We start from the raw sequence: 22,080 nt of genomic DNA, 5'->3' as shown, positions 1-22,080 counted from the left end.
ACTTACCCATGTGGCTTCGAGCTCTTCTGAACTCTGTTAAAAAAGAAAACTCAAATCAAAAGCAAACACACTGTGTTCAAGGCCAAAACACCCACGCTGCGTCCACGTCTCTCCCACACGGATGGTGCAGTACCCCCCTGCACCTGAAGGACTGTAGCCCACAAGGAATGGAGAAAGCCTTGTGACCTGGCACTGGCTGGGTCTGGACGAGTGAGGACTGCTGTGTGGACATGGCGCAGCTGAGGCCTGCCATGTAGGGAGGACAGTGGTGTGAGACAAAAGGGGAGCTCCTTGTTGAAAGTCAAAGCTGGGCACGGCTTTTCCACATGTATGTGCTGCTCTCACCTCCAGAATATGCACCGCATGCCCCCAGCTGCACCACGGGGAAATCACAAAGCTTAGAGACGAGCTCCCTGACCCTGCAGTACTCACTCTGCTATGGGAGAAGCTGGGTCACAGTTTGTGCCCATCTGGAATCCCTGATCTCTCCTCCAGCAGGAGATCACCCAAGTTCCCCATGGGGATGGGGCAGACGGTCACGCTTGGACTCTGCTTTGCTGGGACTGTGGGGTCAAGGGAACACGCTGCCCCCAACCACAGACAGACTTGTATACAGAGAGGCAGAGGACAGGAAGGTGCCTTGACTTACCTAGTGCACTGCTTAGTGCATCTGAAAGAGAAACAGGGAGTGTTATGGGCTGCTGTTTGTCCAGTGAGAGGGCACTGCCACTGCTGGATACAGAGAGGTACCCAGGGAGGAGAATAGTGACCACAGAGCAGGATAACTGGTCGCCATCTCTCACTAACTCCTGGCTCCAGCATCAGCGACATCTCTGCATTTCCAGGGGCAGTGCAGTTCTGCCTCTTTTCCACAATGGCAACACCCTTTCCATTTTCCACTGTAAATGGTCTCTTACCGCATCGAACCTTCAGGTCATTCTCTTCTGCAACAGAAAGAGGAGAAAAACATCTTTGCTTTCCCTGTTGAGGGTTTGAAGAAGGAATTTCAGATGTCCCTGCGTCAGCTCTGCATGGGAGCGTGGCAGGGCTTGAAGGGACTGCGGAGTGATTTCCCTCCTGAGCATTGCTCCCTGGGGGTGCCAGATCAGCCCATGCCCTCTCCATTTGTGTGAGGTGAGCGCTGGTGAAGGCTGCAGGTGTGGATTTGGGTCTGCAGACACCTTGTACTCAATTTCCCTATTGTGACCTGGTTATGGGAATGAAAAAGAGGATGTGAAGGGCAGGGCACCCACGTGGTGGGCAAGAGTGATGAAGAGGAGATGCCTGGGGTGGGAGGAAGGTTACATGACGATGGCTACATGTGCTTGGGAAAACCCAAATGCAACTTCCTCAATGCAGAAAGATTCATTTTACTGTACCTGCAAGCAGCAAGCGTTTCTCAGTTTCTGCACAGCAAGGGAAAAAGACAAGAGTTAGTCAGTGAGTAATGGCTTGGCACCCACAACACGCCCCACAGAACTTCTGGAGGATCACAGCTGCTGGGAGGTAAGTGGTCATGGCCCTGACTGAGATCTGCCTGCAGGTTGCTCCATCTGTTTGTCTTGCAGATGGACTGCTGATGGGGTTGTTCTTAAATCCTCACCTGACGCCCACCCTGTGTCTTCCATCCCACACTAATGGAAGGAGGTGGTGGGTTCCCACCATGATTTGGATGTGGTGAACTACCATGTCCTTCCCTGAACAGTTGGGTTCCTGGGAAAATGCACTGAGCTCTCCCGAGGGTCGTGCTCCCGCTGCTTGTGATAGACAAAGGGATGAGAGCAGAGGGGATTTGAAGCCACGTCATGGGAAAGTCTCCATGGGAAGGGATTGTCATCTTCCTCTGCTGGAGGTCAGAGAGCCAAAGGGGCTCTTAGGAATGTGGCTTTTTTCACATCTTGATAAACTCTTCATCTGAGGTAAGAGGATGAGTATCTTAGCTTTGCTCTGTGAGTGCAAGGAGAGCTCTCAGCATCTGAAGGGGGAAGGTGCTTGTGAGTGGGCAACAAAGGGGGTACTCAGAGAAAGAGATCTGCCTTACCATGCGCCTGCAAAGCCTTTTCTTTTTTCTTAGAAGCCCTCTGCTTTGCTGTAATGTTCAAAGAAGCAAGTGAAATAAGTACTGAAGCAGAAAGAAAATATCTGGAAGGGGAAACTGATGTCATATGTGATTGGATGGGAAAAAGCATCTGAATTCAGCTGGGGCATGTCATGGCAAGTTGTGCAGTCAAGGGGAGGATGTGAACACATCATGCTGGGATGGGGCAGAAGGTAAGAAGAGCTTGTATTTGGCTCAGCCCTGTTGCATTTTATGGAGAAGATGAGCTCTTTGACCAGGTTTTGGCACTCTATCGATGTCCATATTGTATCATCAGTTTAGTTACTCAGTTGTGTAAAGAATTTTGGGCTCTTTGAATCTCGGCATTCATGTTACATCATGTTGCATTCATGTTAAGCAATCTCCATTCCCCACCTTGAACCCTGTCTGCTCTGAACCCTCGAGGGTGATGGGATTGGATGAGGGCAGCTGAGACAGAGGCCACCTTGCACAGTAGTGGGACTGTCACCACGTTGATAGCTGAGTGCAGACCTCCCACAGGTCTCGTGTCATATCTCCCCACCCTCCATCGATATGCCCACACCCACAGGTGCCAAGCATGATGTGGAAGGAGGTCTGAGCTCTTTTGTCCTGTTCAGGGACTGTGTGTCTTTCATGGGCAGGTTTCAGTGAGGCAGATAAGAATGTCGTCTTACCTCTAAATGCCAGAGAAGCACCAGCAGCCAATGTGAGGAGAAATAAAGTGAATAGTATCCAGAAGGCAGGGAGCCATGGAGACACACGTGGAAAAACAGCACCTGTGAAAAGAAAATATTGCACAGTCTCTGCAGGGAAAATGGCTTCTCCAGTTCTCTCATTACTACAGCCTGGAGTGTAAGGGATCCTGTGTCCTCCTGCAGTTGCTGCAAGCATTCCTCCCACAGGAAGGCATGTTGCTACACCTGGGAATGAATCAGAGCCACAGCTTCCCCCTTAGCTGGTAGGGGCCCTACAAGCTGCTTGGTTCACACGAGCAGACCCCAGGGCAAGTATGAGATGCTCATGGCGCACCTGAGAGTGTGATGGAAAAATCTTCCCCTTTCTGCATCAGATTGTTCTGGATTTGGCAACCAATTTCTCCCATTTCCTCTCCTGAGACTACGACACGACTCAGCACACTGAAAAATTGCTCGTTGTCCTGGTGTACTGCAGTGTCTGGAGACAGATGTTGCATGTTCTTTGTGACCCACTGGACAATGGGTTTAGGGAACCATCCTTGCGATCTGCACACCAGCTCTACCCCTTGCCCTTGGTCTCCTAGCACATCGATGGACACAGCCCCAGAGCCTAGAAGAAGAGAGAAGGTGAGGGAGAGACTTACTGTAAAGAGAGTACCTTCATGAAAGCAGCTCCGTGCTGGAGACACAGATCCACCTGGGAAGCCAGAACTTGGCCACAAAGCCTGAGGGTTTCTCTCAGGAGCTGTGCAACAGCTGTAGGATGCAGCTCTCCACAGGGGGAGCTGAATATCCTCTATCCCAGGCACAGCAGTGACTCTGTACAGGAAGGAGGTAGTAGTGCATGGCCACCGCATGCAGGGAAGCACTGTCCTGTGGCGCCCCTTGCATGAGCCTCAGGACCATGGCAGGGCAGAGCTGGAGTGGTGCTGCACCATGGGTACCTGTGAAGACGACACATCCCCCCAGCCGTCACCTCCTCACACACCCTCTCTGCACAGTCAGGCCCTGAAATTCCCACCTGCAATGCTGAGCGTGGTGGTGATATCTCTTGCGCCTCTGTTGGATATCACAATGCAGCTGTACTTGCCATTGTCAGCTGGCTGGACACTCTTCAGCAACAGAGACATGTTCCCAATGGTAAACCCATCCCTCAGAAGGGTTGTGCGGCCCTGGTACTTCTCCCCTGGCTCGTCTCCAGCCAATTTTGTATATTTATGTACACTCTCTGTTTTCCAATCAATGATTTTCACCCACTGCACTTCAATGATGTCCAGTGGCTCCGTGGAGGTGATGTGGCAGGGCAATGTCACATCCTGGCCAACAACTCCCATGATGTCCAGATGAGGTGTGACTTGGAGCTTTCCTGGAAGGACCGAAGCTTTGTGAGTGCATGGCCTAAAAAACTCTATGTGTTAATGGGCCTGGATGGCAAGGCTAGAGAGGCATCTCCTCCCCCACTTTCAGGGGTGCCAGTTTCTATTAGTCACTAGGGAGGATTTTCTTTTGATAGCATGGGACAGTGGGGAAGACATGCAGCGTGACAAACAACGGAGGGGAAACCATGTGTTTTCTTGGACTCTGCAGCAAGCTTATGACTGGAGTCATAAGAAGTAGCAGTGAGGGATTTTTTGGTTTAAACTGGGTTTTCTTGGGAAGCCCTGAAAATGCTGCAATTTTTGAAAAAGGGATGTGTTTGTATGGAAAGTTTTTAATCTTTTCTTCTTTTTTTTTTTTTTTTTCCTGCAGAGTAGCGGCAAACAAAAGGTGGACAAAGCTAAGGGGAGAAACCAAGAAAGTCTGTCGGGTGGGGAGGGAGCAGAAAGTGGGCAGGAAGAGGTCTTACCTGCGATGTGAAGGGCCAGGAGGAGAACCCTGGTGAGCAGGAGCCCTCCATTCTCCTGCATGCTTGTGATGGTTAAACAGCTCACTAGAAAGAATGCAGAAGGGAAAAGATGGTTGCCTGTGTGGGTAAACGATGGGGCTCAGAACACACCACACTGCTTTGGAGTGGTGAGTGCCTGTCCTCACTCTGGCACGCTGCCTCCCCTTGTGATGAGGGCAGACATATATGCCAGTGGCATCATACACGTTCCATTGTCTATCTCCCTCAAAAACAGACCCCTACCACTGGTCAACTGAAGAAGTTGTTGAACCAACGAGGTCTCAGCTGGCCACATTGTTAGCTTGGACACCTGTGGATCTGGAGGCATGAATCTACTTCAGTCTCTACAGCAACAGGCTCAAAGGCCTTGAGGCCTTTTTGATTGGCACCTGCTCCAAAATAACCCTTTTGTCAAATTTAAGACAGGGTGGTCCTAAGGACCTTTGAATGCAACAGACTGCACTGTGGTGTCAGAATGGTCCTCCAAGCAGTGGCCACAAAACTTGGCCTCATCCACATGATGGGGCTAGGAGGGATGCTGTCAGGGACCTGTGACACCCATCATCTCAGTCTGTGCCTGTTCCTCCCCTCTGAAACAATTCTTATCCTGAGGCTACTTGAAGGCAGTCAAGAAGAATTCAACTCAACAGTGGAGAGAAACGCTGTCTGGGAAGTGCCCTGCTTCCCCCATTGCTTGCAAAGTAGATCTGGATGGCCAGTGAAGGTGAGTTCATGAGTACGGGAAGTCTGGTTTGCGGCAGGTGACTGTTGCCTGGGATATTCACTGTCAATGTTGCCAAGTCAAGTCTCTCATCCCAGCAGGTACAGGAAGTCACTGCCTTAAGACACCATCTTAATGCTGTGCAAGGAAGCGTTTGGAGAAGCCCAAATCGGTATGGGCAAACCATGAGCGTTTCAAGCATCAGTACTGGTGGCTAGATTTCATCAGCCTTCTGTTATCCCCAGAACACTGAGCCCAAGGGGTTCCCTAGACTCAGTGTCCCCTCCAGAGAGGGAATGCAGCCCTAGTCTCCTGCTCTGCAATCTCCCCTTCAAAGTCCTGCTGGAAAAGCAAGCCAGCTCCATACATCCAAGACAACAGAAAAGCCCCTTGGTGAAACAAAGCCTAGCCCAGCTGGCCAGTTAATACCTCATTTTTTCCCCCAAGATGACCATTCTCTGTCACCTTTATTTTCCTCTCTGACCTCTACTGGGAACAGCCGTGCTGCTGATACCCCCGGTTCCTTGCTGCTTGCACCTGAGGAGATGTGAGGGTAAAGGAAAGCCTGCTTGCCCCGTTATGCACAGCTCAGATGAAGGAAACAGCAGTTCCCTTCCTCTGTGACAGCAGCACTGGGTCTCCTGGGTGTTTGGAAGAGAAAGAGTTAAGAGACATGCTTACCTGCCTTGATAAATGAAGGTGAACAATGCAAAAGGGTCTTCTTCCGTGCCACAGAATTAAATACAGGTTCTGACTCCTGTAGGAGCGGAGTGGGTCCCACACCTTCAGAAATGAAGCACCAAATTGTACAGAAGGAAAATTAAAGCAACAACTGTAGATCCTGTCTTTCTTCTTCATGGGGAATGTATGATGAAAGAGTGCTGTAGGTGATTAGATGTAAAATGGCTCTTGGATGGTTGTCTGAAAGAGGTTCAAGACAACAGCCGACCCTTTTGAATATCTGTTGCTTAGTGTCAAAAGCAAATCTCAGTTCAAAGTGAAAACTGGATTTTACCTGTTGTCAGGCAGGAAAGATCTTCACATCCTCCGTCTATGGAAGAAAAATGTTTGAACTCTGAACAGTGCAACTGAAAGGAGAAATAGTGTATCAAAGATTAACTCGGGGTGGAGCTCTGCCTGAGGATCACCCATGGAATGAGGACAGACCGTGTTTATGGCAACCAGCTCCTCCTGGGTGTTGAAATGGCACCAGTACAGGATGGGAGAGCTCCTCACAGAGAAATTAGGCGTCTCATGCTTTGAGAAGAATGGAAATTCTCCCCAGCTGTATCCAAAAAGAAATCAGCTCAAGAGATACAAAGTAAGACCAACCCAACTGGCTAGCAGGTCTTGAACCACTGAGCTTCCAGAAAGGTCTCTGCAGAAACTGTTGCAATTCTGTGTGCTGCTTCCCTGAGGTGTCCCATCTCTTTCCCTGGGACACAGTCGTAATTGTCAGCCGTGCCAAATTCAGCTCAATGTGTGAGGACACTGAACATGCCAAGGACAATGTCCCTCTCAAGACTCACACCGACTCAATCTCAGTTTCATAGAAGAAGGAAGGGATGTGGTAGTTTTCTCTCCACTAATTTGATTGGCACCACGTTAGACATCTAAGTCTGAAGAAAACACCGGCGCCTTCTCTTGCGGTCAATGGAGAGGAAGAACGTCACTGCAGAAGTAGAGCCATTGCCAGACACTCTGTTCTTAGGAGAAATCTGTGGTTTGAAGCAGTGCTGTTTCTCTGCTGGAGCACATGACATCTTTAGTGGCTGATGGTGACGGAGAAGATTGAATTCATCCCAATGCAGTCATGGCTACAGGCTGTTGGAAGTGTGCGAGTACTGCACATCTGCTGTGGATTGCCTCCAGCTAGTTGGCTTTTATGAAAACATGGGCCTCACCATCTGTGGTGGGTTGACCATGGACAGGTGCCAGACGTCCACCCTCCTGAGTTCTCACTCCCTCTCCTCAAAGTGATAGGAGGATTAAAAAAGATGAAAAAGCTCATGGGTCAAGATAAAGACAGGATCATTTACCAGTTACCATCACGGGCAAAACAAGCTCAACTTGGGGAAAATTAATTTTATTGCCAATTATAATAGATTTGTGTGACAGGAAACAAAGACAACTCCTACCTTCCACTGCTGCTTTTCCCAGACTCACCTTTACACTGTCACCCCCAACTCCTACCCAGTCTTCCCCACTGAGTAGCACCGGGGTAAGGGGAATGGGGGGTTGTGGTCAGTCCATAACAGTTCTCAGCTGCTTTTTCCTCCTTATGCTTTTCCTCTGCTCCAGTATGGGTCCTCTTCATGGGCTGCAGTCCTCAGAATAAACCTGCTTCAGCGTGGGGTCCTCCATGGGCAAAGGAAATATTTATTTGTTCCACCGTGGGGTCCTCCATGGGCTTCAGTGTAGATTTCTGCTTGGGCATGGTCCTGTTCACAGGATGCAGAGAAAATACCTGGTCCTGGTCCTTCCCCTGTTGTATTCTCACCCCTGCAACCCTCCTCTCCCTGCTTTCACTGAAAAAACCTTACCATGTGGTAAGCCAATACAGCCTGGCTGTTCAGACAGTTTCCACCTCAATGAGTGGTCCACCTCACAGCCCACTTATCTAACCTGTATTTTGTCATCTTATCTATGGAAATGTTATTAGAGACATTGTCATGAAGTACGGTTTGATGTATTAAAGCTGTAAACTAATTGAAGTAGGGGCTTAATATATTAGAACTGTAAATTAGAGTAGGAGCTTAATTTAGGAGACTAGGCACCTTAAGGCTGTACAAAGAGCAGATGCAACAGTTGTAGTGCTAAATGTCAGAACTTACCTCTTATTTTTTAAGAAAGAATCCTTTAGGACAATATAACCTTGTAGTACAAGCTTATCTCTCAAAACAAGGGACCCAGGATTACGGAGGTATGCAGAGACTAGTCAAAACTAACACTTTTGATGTGCCAGCAAGAATAAAGGAGTAGAGGCCTGCAGTTCACCAGAAGGTCACAATGATGAAGAGGAGTGGAGGAAGTAAACGACCACCAGACGTCTCTGAAGACCACTGAGAGACTCTAGTGCGCATGCGGGAGTGGGCAGTAACCTGTAATAATGAGTTAATGACTAGGTAATCATTTATAGGAAAACTAGTGAATATGTATACATAGTATGTATTTAAACTGTGCATCTAAATCAGTCGGCGTGCACATTAGGTGGAGCCATCCCCTGTGCGCCTGGCACTGCAATAAAGGATACCTGCCTAATAGTCACCGAGGCTATTGAGTCTTAACTTCGATATTTCACTGCATCAGTCAAAAACCTAATAAAGTCGAGAGAAACAACATCCATCGCTCTACCACCATCCACCAAGCCGGTCATTGTAGAAGGCTATCAGAATGGTCGAGCATGTTTTGCCCTTTGTAGATTCACACTGACTGTTCCAAATCGCCTTCTTGTCCTTCAAGTGTTTGGAAGTGGTTTCCAGGAGGATTTTCTCCATCACCTTCCCAGGCACTGCAGTGCAGTTGCCTGATCTGTAGTTACCTGAATCTTCCTCTTGCCCTTCTTGAAGTCATGAATGGCATTTGCTCTCTCCCACTCTTTAGGAACTTTGCCCAGTCACCGTGACTTTTCAAAGGCAACAAAAAGTGGCCTTGCAATGATATCAGCCAGCTCCCCCAGCATTTGTGGGGGCAACCTGTGGACTTAGGTGTGTCAAATTTGTTTAACGCTCCCTAACATTGTCCTCCTCCACCTCGGGTAAGACTTTCCCTCTTCCTTCCTCCCTTTGCTCCTTCATGGAGAGAATTGCCTTTTAATGTCCCCATTTCCCGTCTCCCCCAAACCTTCCCAATATCATATAATTATTAGGGCAGCTACAAATACTTCTGTCAAAATATCTCAAGGAAGAAACAGCTGTGAGAAGCGATACCAAGAGGCAAGTCCAGTGAAAATCCAAGAACACTTAACTCCAAAGACATGACCATAGGTAAAATTACTTCCATTTCAAGCTGATTTCTCTGAATGGTGTCTCTCAAGTCCCAGGGAAAACATGCCTCATTCCCAAAGTAACTTGACAACAAAGCACCAGTCTTACAGAAAAATATTACATGATCTTCAGGCAGAGCCACATCCCGAGTTAATCTTTAATATTTCATTCTTCATTTCGATTTCACTGTTCAAAGGTAATCCCTTGATGAACTGATCAAAGATCATCTTTGATCCAGAGACTGAAGATGTGGAGCTCTTTCTTACGTGACAACAGGTAAACCCCAGCTTTAATTCTGAAATAAGCTTCACTTTTGGTGCTAAGGAGTGGACATTCAGCACATCATGTGGTTGTCTTAAACCTCTCTGTAACAGTGAAGCTTCATTTATTCCTAATTGCCTTCAACAGAAAAATATATCCCTCATATGGAAGATGAGACATGACCTTCAGGCAGAGAACTGACTGTCGGGCAGAGAAACGCTGAATTTGAAGTTTAGTACCTGATTCTTCTTGTCATTGTTCTTCCCTTCTGCAGGGGAAGTTAAGTTTCTCTGGCAAGGAAGAAAACCTTATCTGTTCCATATCACTGCTCGCCATCATTCATTATGACAGGTAAGCATGTCTCTTTTAATTTTTTCACTTCTGAACAAGCCGTGAATGCAGTGCTGCTGTCAGGGTGGATAGGAACCACTCTCTTTCCTTCATCCAAGCTGTGCACACAGGGGTCAGAAGGGTCTTCTCATCCCCCGTGTCTCCTCAGGTGCAGGCAGGAAGGAACTGGGGCCATCAGCAGCATGGCTGTTCCTGGTAGGGCTCAGAGGGGAAATTAAAAGTGAGAGAGAATGATCATCTGGGGGAAAAAGCTGTGATATCAATTGGATACCTGGGTTCAGTTTTTGTTTTACCAAGGATTTTTCAGTTGTTTTTGGTGTACAGAGCTGGCTATGTTTTCCCAGTACGACTTTGATGGGGAGGCTGCAGAGCAGGAGACAAGGGCTGTATTCCCTCTCTGAAAAAGTGTTGGGTCCAGGGATCCCCTTGGGGCAGTGTCTTGGGGCAAAGTAAGGCCGATAAAGTGTACCCACTTGAAAGTCTCTCCTTTTGAAAGCTGAAAAAGTATGAAACTATTATAGCAACTCAGGATTACGATAATTATCATAGCACCCAGGCGGTTAGTTGCCTCTGCAGAAATGTTAACAAGTTTAAAATTTCCTGATTAGTACCTTGAATGATTGAAGTTGTCAACATCAGGTCATTGTGACATCATCTTTTTTTAGCACTTAAATCATTTATAATTCTAGCACTTTTGATGATCTTCGTGGATTTCCTACATATTGTGCAGTGTCAATGTTAACCCAACTACATTTTCTACCCTTCCAGTGTAACAATGATTATTGATCTTTGTTAAAGTATGTAGCAGTAGGTCTGTTTAGCAGCGCTAACCATGGAGCACAAGGGGACTGAGAAACCTTGGCTTTTTTTTTTTTTTTTCCCTAACGGCATATTTTCACGTCTTCTTTTGAAAAGCATTCAACTTGTTTGGGAATGTCGTTTTGGTCTCTGAAGTAGTAAGTGACTACAAGACAGCAAGGTTTCTTTTGGGCCCTCCTTGGATGACAGGAAAATTTTTTAGAAGTTAGACATTTAAACAGAATAACATTTGTCATCAGAAATAGAAGTCTTGCTAAATGGGGTGTCTAAGGTCTCAGCATGTTCTGGCTGGAGCTCATCTGTCCAGATGTTCCTGTCTGTGTCTGATCCTACTTTCTGCTCTCTGTTGTATCCAGCCGCATCACTACAGGTCATCTCAGGCTTGGGAAGAAGTTGAAAGCAGGTCGGAGGGATGGAACTCCCCTGAATTCCCAATGGGCCTGTAAGATTTAAGAGAGTCAACTCATCCAGGAGATGTCTAAGCACAGGTGTCTTGTGACATTTTGAATTTCTAAGCCTCCAGCTGCTGGTCCAGAAGGGAACAGGTTTCTACAAGTCCTGTGTCATATCTGCCTTGCTTCCCTCCAAATGCCCGTTTTAGTATCCCAACCTAAATATATCATAGAATCATAGAATCTTCTGGGTTGGAAGGGACCTTTTAGACCATTGAGACCAACCATAAACCGAACACTGCCAAAATCACCATTAAACTATATCCCTCAGCACCATGTCTACCCATCTTTTAAATACCTCCAGGGATGTCAATTCCACCACTTCCCTGGGCAGCCTGTTCCAATGTTTGATAACCCTTTCTGTGAAGAAGCTTTTCCTAATATCCCATCTAAACCTCCCCTGGTGCAACATGAGGCCATTTCCTCTTGTCCTATCGCCTGTTACTTGGGAAAAGAGACTGATCCCCACCTCCTTACACCCTCCTTTCAGGCAGTGGTAGAGAGTGATAAGGTCTCCCCTCAGTCTTCTCTTCTCCAGACTGAACAACCCAGTTCCCTCAGATGCTCCTCATAAGACTTGTTCTCCAGACCCCTCACCAGCTTGGTTGCCTTTTTCTGGTCTCACTCCGGAATCTCTATATCTTTCTTGTAGTGAGGGGCCCAAAACTGAACACAGTATTTGAGGTGAATATCTGAATATCTGAAACAGCCCTAGAGCAACCCCCTAATCTCTAAGAAAGATTAATCCCTTTCCCATATTAGATCTCCAAATTAATGTCCCCAACAAAATTTCGTACTTCCTCATGTGATAATTACCAGCAAAGCGCCAATTTAGTGCATGTCCAAACCCATGAAAACTCCTGGAGAGTAGAAAGAGCAGAATTTAACATGACAGTTGATAAAATTTAGTGCCAGTTGCAGTGTCATTCAATGCCTTGACCTGCCTGCGTAGTTTATGGAGATGTGGGTGATGCAGTCAATGGCTACATCTCACGTTAAGACCTGTGGCTTCTGAACGACGTGAGACCTAACAGTTGCACATAGTGCAATATCAAAGATAAGTGGAGACAAATCCCACCTGTACCTCTCTGTACCTAGTTGGGTGAAATACCTCCAGGAATCGGGTGTCTCTTTAGCAAGTGAAGAGGGAGAATTTATGAATAAAACCAGATGAATTGAATCCTTCCCCTGTCACTCCACTTGTACTTACCCAAGTTGGCCAAAGAGGGCAGCTGCCTTCCCAGCACTAGAATTAATCCAGAATCAGGCAGACTGACCATCTGACTTGCCACACCATTCTAACAGCGTCCAATTGAGTAACATCAGATGTAGCTGTGAGACCTGTAGGCCACTTTCTCTGGGATGTGGGGAAGTATCCAGACACTGCAGTGCAGGGTGATTAACTGCTGCTTGGAAGTCATCAGGTTGCCTTACCTTCCTTGCTGCTCACTAAATGTGGAATATTGAACACTAATAAAGTAATAAAGATATCACACCAAAAGTGTTGCTATGGGGACTGAGTTAAGAAAAGCCAACCACGTACTGGAAATATCAAAGTCTACAAAGAGCACCAGAGACAAAGAAGGTCAAGTTTTTTGGCGTAGTGCAGAAAAACCGACGCTGGTGTGGCTCCCTAAATTATATCAGGTTTGTGTCAGAACCGATGCCCTGTCACTTTGCAGTCTGATGGTTCTCAGGGAGCAGTATCTTCAGGATAGCAAACAGGACAGTTTCCCCATCCTCCACACCCAAGTACAAGGGCAGGTAAGCAGTTTCTTCCTCCTTTTGCTCCCATCTCAGAGCATGAGCAGAGAGACTCATGTAACACAGACCAGAGATTTAAGCTGGTGTGTTAATTAAGGTGTCCATCAAATTTTGCAGCAAGTGGTGAGGGCTGAGTTGAACTTTTCTCTCTTGCTTACCCCATCACGACTTCCTGGGAGCATGTTAAACTACAAGAAATTCCTAGGACCTTCAATGTTAATTGAGATCTCTGGAAAAGAACAGGTTTTTGTGATATTTAAAGTCAACTGCTTGAGCGCTTTGCACCTTCAGAAGGTGCAGCTGATGGCCATTTGAGAGATATCGGATGGATTTAGGACAGGATTTCCCTTCTTTGCATACTTCCCTTCTGTGCCTGTTTCAGGTCAGCTGCATGACTGTCCCACATGTGTGACAGCAGGTATGGACCAGAGGAGGTGGCTTTTCTTCGCTGTGGCACTGCTGACAGCCATCCCTCTCTCAGGTAACTCTTTCATATCTTATTCTGCTCATTTCTGAGAAATTCAAGTCTGCAGATGATAAAAAGTGCTCAAGCTGAGGGTCATGATCTTCTGAGAAGTCCTCATTTTAACTCCAAAAGAGCCAGAGCTGCCCTGACTCTCTGCTGTTGCGGAATCTGCCCCTTTCCAGCCTAAGTTTCTATTCTTTGGTGGAGATGGGGAAGCCCCAACCCAACACAGCTCTGCCATATCTACCCCTGCCACAGTGCCAATAACATTTCCCTGCCTTCATGGGCAGTTTGCATTGGCACAGCTGCCCCACTGCTCATGACACAGGGTTGGGAAGGGTCAAGGCAGGCTGGGAAGATGGATGAAATGTCTCTGTACCTTCTTTTAAGCTTTTTTTCCCCCTTTTCTCCAAAATAATTCCATCCTATACCAGTTCTGTCATCCTAGTTTCTCCCTCTGTCCTATCACTTTGGGCTTTCCAATTTCCCCAGTCCTCGTTTTGCCACAAGGAAAAGAAAAAAAGGAGAAAGTGACTGAATGCTTCAAACCAAAATGAATTTATATATCTGTAATAAAAACTAAAGAGACTTTGATAGAAACTAAAGAATGCATATTAACTATTTTCATGAAATCATTAATTATGCTTTCCTATGTTTTTTTCCAAACTGAAAAGTTTACCTAATTTTTTTCATTGTGTGACATCTTTCTGTTGTGATCTATTGTCTCACGGTTTGAAGGTGCTTCAACAGAAGGGACCAATGTCATTAGTGAATATTTGCAACTTTCAGCTGTTCCCCATTCTCTGCAATGGGGATAAATGTTTGTCTCAGTCCTCTGTGTCCTTCACACTAGTACTTTCTCTGACTGATTTCAGGCAGATGCTCACTCAAGTTTGGTTTCCACAGAAAATTTTGAGGTCACCTCTCCCAAGAACATAATGGGAGTTGTCGGCCAGGACACAATCCTTCCTTGCCACATCTCTTCCACAAAGCCACTGGAGAACATTGAAGTGCGATGGAAGAAAATCACAGATGGGTATATAGAGGATATCCACATATACGGGCAGTTTGGTGACAAACCAACACAGAAATACCTTGGGCGGACATCAGTGCCAACAGACGGATTTGCCACTGGCAATGTGTCCCTAACACTGAAGAATGTCCAGCCAGCAGATGAAGGAACATACAGCTGCTTCGTGAAGTCCTTGGACTGGGGTGCTGATACGGCCACCATGCTCAGCATTGCAGGTTGGAGATTTCATGGTCTAGGCAGTGTAGTGGTGAATTTTTTACAGAGAGAAAAAAATTGTCTGAAAGAGCACTGTCCCCCAGCTGATGCCCCACTCATATCACCCAACACATCACCTCCCCACTCACATCAGCCAGTGTGCTACATGGCACCTTGCTTTTTGGTCAGATGTGATACTTTAATTCTAAGTCACTGAGACATCTCTAAGGACCCAAGAAAAGTTCAACTCATATGCCACCACCCAGGAGGGAATCCAGGGAACTGGCAATCTGACCAGCCCCATGAAGGTCATGATGGTTTTAGGCAAGGAAAGTGCTTTAAATTTGAATCTTCCTGGTGAGATGGGGTGTGGAATTGAGCATGCATGTTCAAAGGCAGTTGCATTTTACGGTGAAATGGAGCATGCAGGAACAGCTTGCTAAAGTTGCTAAGAGACTGGGGTGAGTTCCTATGCCAAAGGATGTTCCACAGGCTTCATCCTTAGTCCCTGTTGTGGTGTGTATGGGGCTGGCTAGCTGCAATAATCACTGCTGGGTAGGTGTAAGACTACCTGAGACACATACAAGTACTCAGTACACCTGACTGTTGCAGTGATGTGAATGGTTGCCCTGTCTTCACTCTTGTGACTTCTCAACTGGGCTAAGGAGATGTTCTCCCCTGCCAGTTCACCTCCAAGCTGGACAGTAGGCATCATTTGTGCATAGGTATCTATAATGCCAGGTGGAGCTGGTTAGCATGGACTCACTGATGGGAAAACAGCACGCCCTCATCCAAAGGAGATTAGATCAGCTTTTGAGATAGGAGAGAGAAAAACCTTCCAGCTGGTGCCCATTTCTGACTATTGGCCAGGAAAAATTCCTATGAAATCCAGCTTGGACTGAGGGGTCTGACTTAGATATGTATGTGGTGCATCCCATATCAGCACACTGGAGCGGCTTTGGTGTAGTTCCTGTACAGTGGCCATCTCTGCCCACCCTTTAGTGCTAGCATGAACTGGGGAGGTGCTGGAGAACAGGTTGAGTGTGCTTTACTGTGCTGTTTTCTGCTTTCCAATTCCTCAAACTTGGACAAGGCTCCTATAGATTCATACTACAAAAAAAGTTATAAAGCCATATATCTTCTCTCTGCCTGTTCCAAGAAATAGTGGGGAGCTGAGAGGCAAATCCATCCCACAGTGGCTTTTTCTCAGCCAAAGAAAAGTTGGCTTATATGGCAGATAGAGTCTGGGATCTCAAAGACCACTTTAAAGATTAGATTAAGGACTGAGAGACACTGGCAGGATAGTGGACCAAACTCCGGATTAAGCAAGAACTATGAATTCCAGGTAGAGCTGCTTTCATGGAAACACACTTCTCCCAGTAACAAACTCTCTTGCCTTTAAGGTACCAGTGAAGTATTCTTTGAGATACTGGGCCCCCAAGGGAATGGGCTTGAGCTCGCCTGTAGATCACATGGATGGTTCCCCAAACCTACTGTCCAGTGGGTTACTCAGAGTAAGCACAGACTGTCTCCGAACACTGCAATACACCAGGACAGCAAGCAACTCTTCAGTGTGCTGAGTCGAGTCACGGTCACAAGAGAGGAAGCGGGAGAAGTCACCTGTCAAATCCTGAACCCCCTGGTGCAGACTGAGCAGAAAACTACTGTGCACCTCTCAAGTGAGTCACATCGTCTCGAGAAGCCTCTGCCGTATGCTCTTGGTCCTAAAAGCCCTGCAAGGCCCTTTCCAGTGAAAGGGAAGACAACAGCTCTCCCGTACAGCTAGATGGATCCCAGACCACAGTGCATAACTGCAGGCAGGACAGGTGTCAGTGAGAAATGAGAAGGGTCCTTCCTGCCCTAGATAATATATACTTCTCTAGAGAAGGCAGGTTCTGCTCAACAATGTAGGACTGTGACAATTTCTCCATTCATCTCTACAGTAACTCTTTGGGTGGGTACTCAAATCGGGGGGAAAGATTTCATATTGCCAGATGAAACTCAGATACTTTTGACAGGTGCTGTTTTTCCACGTGTGTCTCCATGGCTCCCTGCCTTCTGGATACTATTCACTTTATTTCTCCTCACATTGGCTGCTGGTGCTTCTCTGGCATTTAGAGGTAAGACGACATTCTTATCTGCCTCTCTGAAACCTGCCCATGAAAGACACAGGGTCCCTGAACAGGACAAAAGAGCTCAGACCTCCTTCCACATCATGCTTGGCACCTGTGGGTGTGGGCATATCGACGGAGGGTGGGGAGATATGACACGAGACCTGTGGGAGGTCTGCACTCAGCTATCAACGTGGTCACAGTCCCACTACTGTGCAAGGTGGCCTCTGTCTCAGCTGCCCTCATCCAATCCCATCACCCTCGAGGGTTCAGAGCAGACAGGGTTCAAGGTGGGGAATGGAGACTGCTTAACATGAATGCAACATGACGTAACAGGAATGCCGAGATTCAAAGAGCCCAAAATTCTTTACACAACTGAGTAACTAAACTGATGATACAATATGGACAACGGTAGAGTGCCAAAACCTGGTCAAAGAGCTCCTCTTCTCCATAAAATGCAAAAGGGCTGAGCCAAATACAAGCTCTTCTTACCTTCTGCCCCATCCCAGCATGATGTGTTCACATCCTCCCCTTGACTGCACAACTTGCCATGACATGCCCCAGCTGAATTCAGATGCTTTTTCCCATCCAATCACATATGACATCAGTTTCCCCTTCCAGATATTTTCTTTCAGCTTCAGTACTTATTTCACTTGCTTCTTTGAACATTACAGCAAAGCAGAGGGCTTCTAAGAAAAAAGAAAAGGCTTTGCAGGCGCACGGTAAGGCAGGTCTCTTTCTCTGAGTACCCCCTTTGTTGCCCACTCACAAGCACCTTCCCCCTTCAGATGCTGAGAGCTCTCCTTGCACTCACAGAGCAAAGCTAAGATACTCATCCTCTTACCTCAGATGAAGAGTTTATCAAGATGTGAAAAAAGCCACATTCCTAAGAGCCCCTTTGGCTCTCTGACCTCCAGCAGAGGAAGATGACAATCCCTTCCCATGGAGACTTTCCCATGACGTGGCTTCAAATCCCCTCTGCTCTCATCCCTTTGTCTATCACAAGCAGCGGGAGCACGACCCTCGGGAGAGCTCAGTGCATTTTCCCAGGAACCCAACTGTTCAGGGAAGGACATGGCAGTTCACCACATCCAAATCATGGTGGGAACCCACCACCTCCTTGCATTAGTGTGGGATGGAAGACACAGGGTGGGCGTCAGGTGAGGATTTAAGAACACCACCATCAGCAGTCCATCTGCAAGACAAACAGATGGAGCAACCTGCAGGCAGATCTGAGTCAGGGCCATGACCACTTACCTCCCAGCAACTGTGATCCTCCAGAAGTTCTGTGGGGCGTGTTGTGGGTGCCAAGCCATTACTCACTGACTAACTCTTGTCTTTTTCCCTTGCTGTGCAGAAACTGAGAAACGCTTGCTGCTTGCAGGTACAGTAAAATGAACCTTTCTGCATTGAGGAAGTTGCATCTGGGTTTTCCCAAGCACATGTAGCCATCGTCATGTAACCTTCCTCCCACCCCAGGCATCTCCTCTTCATCACTCTTGCCCACCACGTGGGTGCCCTCCCCTTCACATCCTCTTTTTCATTCCCATAACCAGGTCACAATAGGGAAATAGAGTACAAGGTGTCTGCAGACCCAAATCCACACCTGCAGCCTTCACCAGCACTCACCTCACACAAATGGAGAGGGCATGGGCTGATCTGGCACCCCCAGGGAGCAATGCTCAGGAGGGAAATCACTCCGCAGTCCCTTCAAGCCCTGCCACGCTCCCATGCAGAGCTGATGCAGGGACATCTGAAATTCCTTCTTCAAATCCTCAACAGGGAAAGCAAAGATGTTTTTCTCCTCTTTCTGTTGCAGAAGAGAAGGAGCTGAAGGATCGATGCGGTAAGAGACCATTTACAGTGGAAAATGGAAAGGGTGCTGCCATTGTGGAAAAGAGGCAGAACTGCACTGCCCCTGGAAATGCAGAGATGTCGCTGATGCTGGAGCCAGGAGTTAGTGAGAGATGGCGACCAGTTATCCTGCTCTGTGGTCACTATTCTCCTCCCTGGGTACCTCTCTGTATCCAGCAGTGGCAGTGCCCTCTCACTGAACAAACAGCAGCCCATAACACTCCCTGTTTCTCTTTCAGATGCACTAAGCAGAGCACTAGGTAAGTCAAGGCACCTTCCTGTTCTCTGCCTCTCTGTATACAAGTCTGTCTGTGGTTGGGGGCAGCGTGTTCCCTTGACCCCACAGTCCCAGCAAAGCAGAGTCCAGGCGTGACCGTCTGCCCCATCCCCATGGGGAACTTGGGTGATCTCCTGCTGGAGGAGAGATCAGGGACTCCAGATGGGCACAAACTGTGACCCAGCTTCTCCCATAGCAGAGTGAGTACTGCAGGGTCAGGGAGCTCGTCTCTAAGCTTTGTGATTTCCCCGTGGTGCAGCTGGGGGCATGCGGTGCATGTTCTGGAGGTGAGAGCAGCACATACATGTGGAAAAGCCGTGCCCAGCTTTGACTTTCAACAAGGAGCTCCCCTTTTGTCTCACACCACTGTCCTCCCTACATGGCAGGCCTCAGCTGTGCCATGTCCACACAGCAGTCCTCATTCGTCCAGACCCAGCCAGTGCCAGGTCACAAGGCTTTCTCCATTCCTTGTGGGCTACAGTCCTTCAGGTGCAGGGGGGTACTGCACCATCCATGTGGGAGAGACATGGACGCAGCGTGGGTGTTTTGGCCTTGAACACAGTGTATTTGCTTTTGATTCTTCTTTTTTAACAGAGTTCAGAAGAGCTCGAAGCCACATGGGTAAGTTTGTGGAGGTGGAATGAGACAGGAGGGCTGGAAGCAAAGGAAAGGTATAGACACTGGCAGCAAGTCTCCTTTGTTCCTTCTGGAACGAGCTGGCCAAAACATTGCTCTCTGCTGAGCACGGCCATATGGACATGGGCTGGATGCTCCCTTGGGTCTAGTCTAATTACACCCATGGTCGAGGTCTCACAGTGCAGACCTACAGACCTCGGAGCCACAGACCTGGGAACGAAGCTTTCCTCCTTTCCCTGCCAGGAAAGTGGCATCACCCTTGGGCTAGAAGCCACGTTTAGTCCCCAGGCTGAGCTGGCAGCAGGAGCTCTCCTTCCAGTGCTTTCTCTAAGAGGCACGTGGTCCCTCTTCTCATGAGGATCTCATCTGCTGGCCCTCTTGCCCGGTAGTGACTAGTGGCTCCTCCTCTCTCTCCCCAGTGCCCATCACCCTGGATGAAGCACAGAAACACTCTGAGCTTGCTGTGTCCTCTGACCGGAGAATAGTCCAGCACAAGCCATCTGCCCAGCAGCCCGTCATGGGGGGCCAGCTCCCCATCGTGGTGGGGAGGGAGGGCTTTGCCTCTGGGCGCTGTTACTGGGAGGTGCATGTAGGAGATGGGCTGGACTGGGAGCTGGGGGTGCTGACGGAGACCGTGAGGGGGACACTGAAAGAGAGGAGCTGGAAGGACCTCCCTGAGGATGGGGTCTGGTTGCTGAGAAGGGTGAACGGGAAGTACTGGCCTGAGGATGTCAATGCCAAGATACTGTCATCGCAGAATGTCCAACTGCGAGTGGTTGGGCTGGACTTGAACTTAGAGCTGAGCACCCTCTCCTTCTACAACATTGTGACTGCTGATTGTATCCTGGACATCTCCATCAAAGGCATCGAAGGGTCAACAAAGCTGTACCCATTCCTCAGGCCAGGCCTTGGTGAGGCAGGTGAGAGGGGGAAACCCCTCACCATCAACCGCAACACAGACTGGGACTTCCCGAGCACAGCCGGATATTGACAATAGAGAAAACCAGACCTGAGCTGCACTAACTCTCATGGATTCCATGAGATTCATGAGAAGGGAGAGAGCACCAGAGCAGCAGAGCCAGGCAGTGGCAGCCCTGCTTGGCTCCATCCAAACCCTGACAGTGAGAGTCAGACAAGTGTGGACTGGGAAATCCACCAAGACCAAGAAGGACACATGTGCATGACATTTGCAATGCCACGTGCTCCACCCCCTCCCCAGGGGAGCCATCAGGAACAATCAACCTGGACCAAGGAGATGCACTCACAGCTTCTGCAGCTACCCATTTCCATGGTTTCACCACTCCTGCAAGTTTCTACTCCATGTGTGTCTTCATTAAATTGACAATCAAATAGGAAACAGTGGTTTTCCTTGTGGTGCCGAGTGCTCAGTAGTTGTGCTGACTTTCACCGTCTGGGAGCTGTGGGTAACATTTAAAATGCTGATGAAGGGGGACCCAAATCCTTTTTTGCTCAGATTGCCTTAGGCTCCCGTATACCAAAGTTTCTATGAAAGGTAATGGCAGGTGTTTGGGGCTCCCCATGTCCTTTGCATGCATTTGGCTGGTGCTTTCTGATGTATGAGCCAGCCTTACTAGAGATCCCTGATCCCCAAAAATGCGGTGCTCGCTTTTTCCCCTGACGTTCCTCCTTTGAGGATTCACGTTCTTCCCGTGAGGTGCCTGGAGGAGCACAAAAAAAAGGAAGTTGCTATTTCTCTGCAGCATAAATGCAAGTGCACGTCCTCATATCAGCAGCCAAGCCCAGTTCTGCCAAGCACAGTGCAGACACAGCTACAAATGCTGACAATGAAACCACCATGAAGCAGTCTCCTAGGGAGATTATTTGGATTTTTATGTGTCCCACGTCTCTGAACTGTCCTTCCCCACATGCTGTGCAGCATGGGACATCTGGAGACACACGGGAAGGATGGACAGACTCCTTGGTTTCTTCTGGCTGTACCCGTTTGAGAGAAATGCAGCCGCTAGGTGAAACCAGGGTACCACTTGGTGGGAGGTTTGCGAGAGGGATGATGGACTTATCTGGCTGCTCAGGCCATCAATGAACGTCCTGCTCTGTTCTTAGAGATTTTACAGCAAGTGTCCTCGGAAGGGAAGTTATATGGCTGTGACAATGAACCACAGCTGTATGAGCTTGGATCGTTGGAAGAGCTGTGGTTCGAATAGCTTATTTTCTCATCGGTGCAACTTCTATAAACTGTGAGATCAGATTATGCTCTCTCAAGTGGAGGGACTGAACACCACGGGGTGCTAAACAGCTCTGATCATAGCTGAGCTGGAATAATTTTAGTTTTTCAGGTGAAAAGTCATTCTACTGCAACTAGCAATGACCGGAGTCTTTCCTCCGTCCCAGTGCACAGCTGACATGGGAGCATCATGGGAGAGGAAAACAACCCTGAAAAATAAACCTGTTGAGCAAGTGTGGTTTAACCTAAAAGGGAAAAAGTTAAGGTGCTTTAATCCTAACCGTAATCTTC

General features: G+C 48.0%; 1 protein-coding gene across 1 annotated transcript; it reads left to right on the top strand.

The window, feature by feature from the left end:
- Positions 1-14,418: 14,418 nt before the first annotated feature.
- Positions 14,419-20,939, top strand: LOC141735043 (butyrophilin subfamily 3 member A3-like). Its single transcript, XM_074567469.1, has 9 exons — positions 14,419-14,728; positions 16,112-16,387; positions 17,455-17,541; positions 18,177-18,203; positions 18,639-18,779; positions 18,913-18,933; positions 19,545-19,571; positions 20,006-20,506; positions 20,806-20,939. Exons 1-9 carry the CDS (start codon positions 14,419-14,421, stop codon positions 20,937-20,939), a joined length of 1,524 nt encoding a protein of 507 aa, XP_074423570.1.
- Positions 20,940-22,080: the final 1,141 nt, after the last annotated feature.

Source organism: Larus michahellis, chromosome 28 (assembly GCF_964199755.1).
Source record: "Larus michahellis chromosome 28, bLarMic1.1, whole genome shotgun sequence".
NCBI classification, from domain to species: Eukaryota; Metazoa; Chordata; class Aves; order Charadriiformes; family Laridae; genus Larus; species Larus michahellis.
Note: the sequence above shows the minus strand (reverse complement) of the source record. Positions and strands in the feature narration are given on the sequence as shown.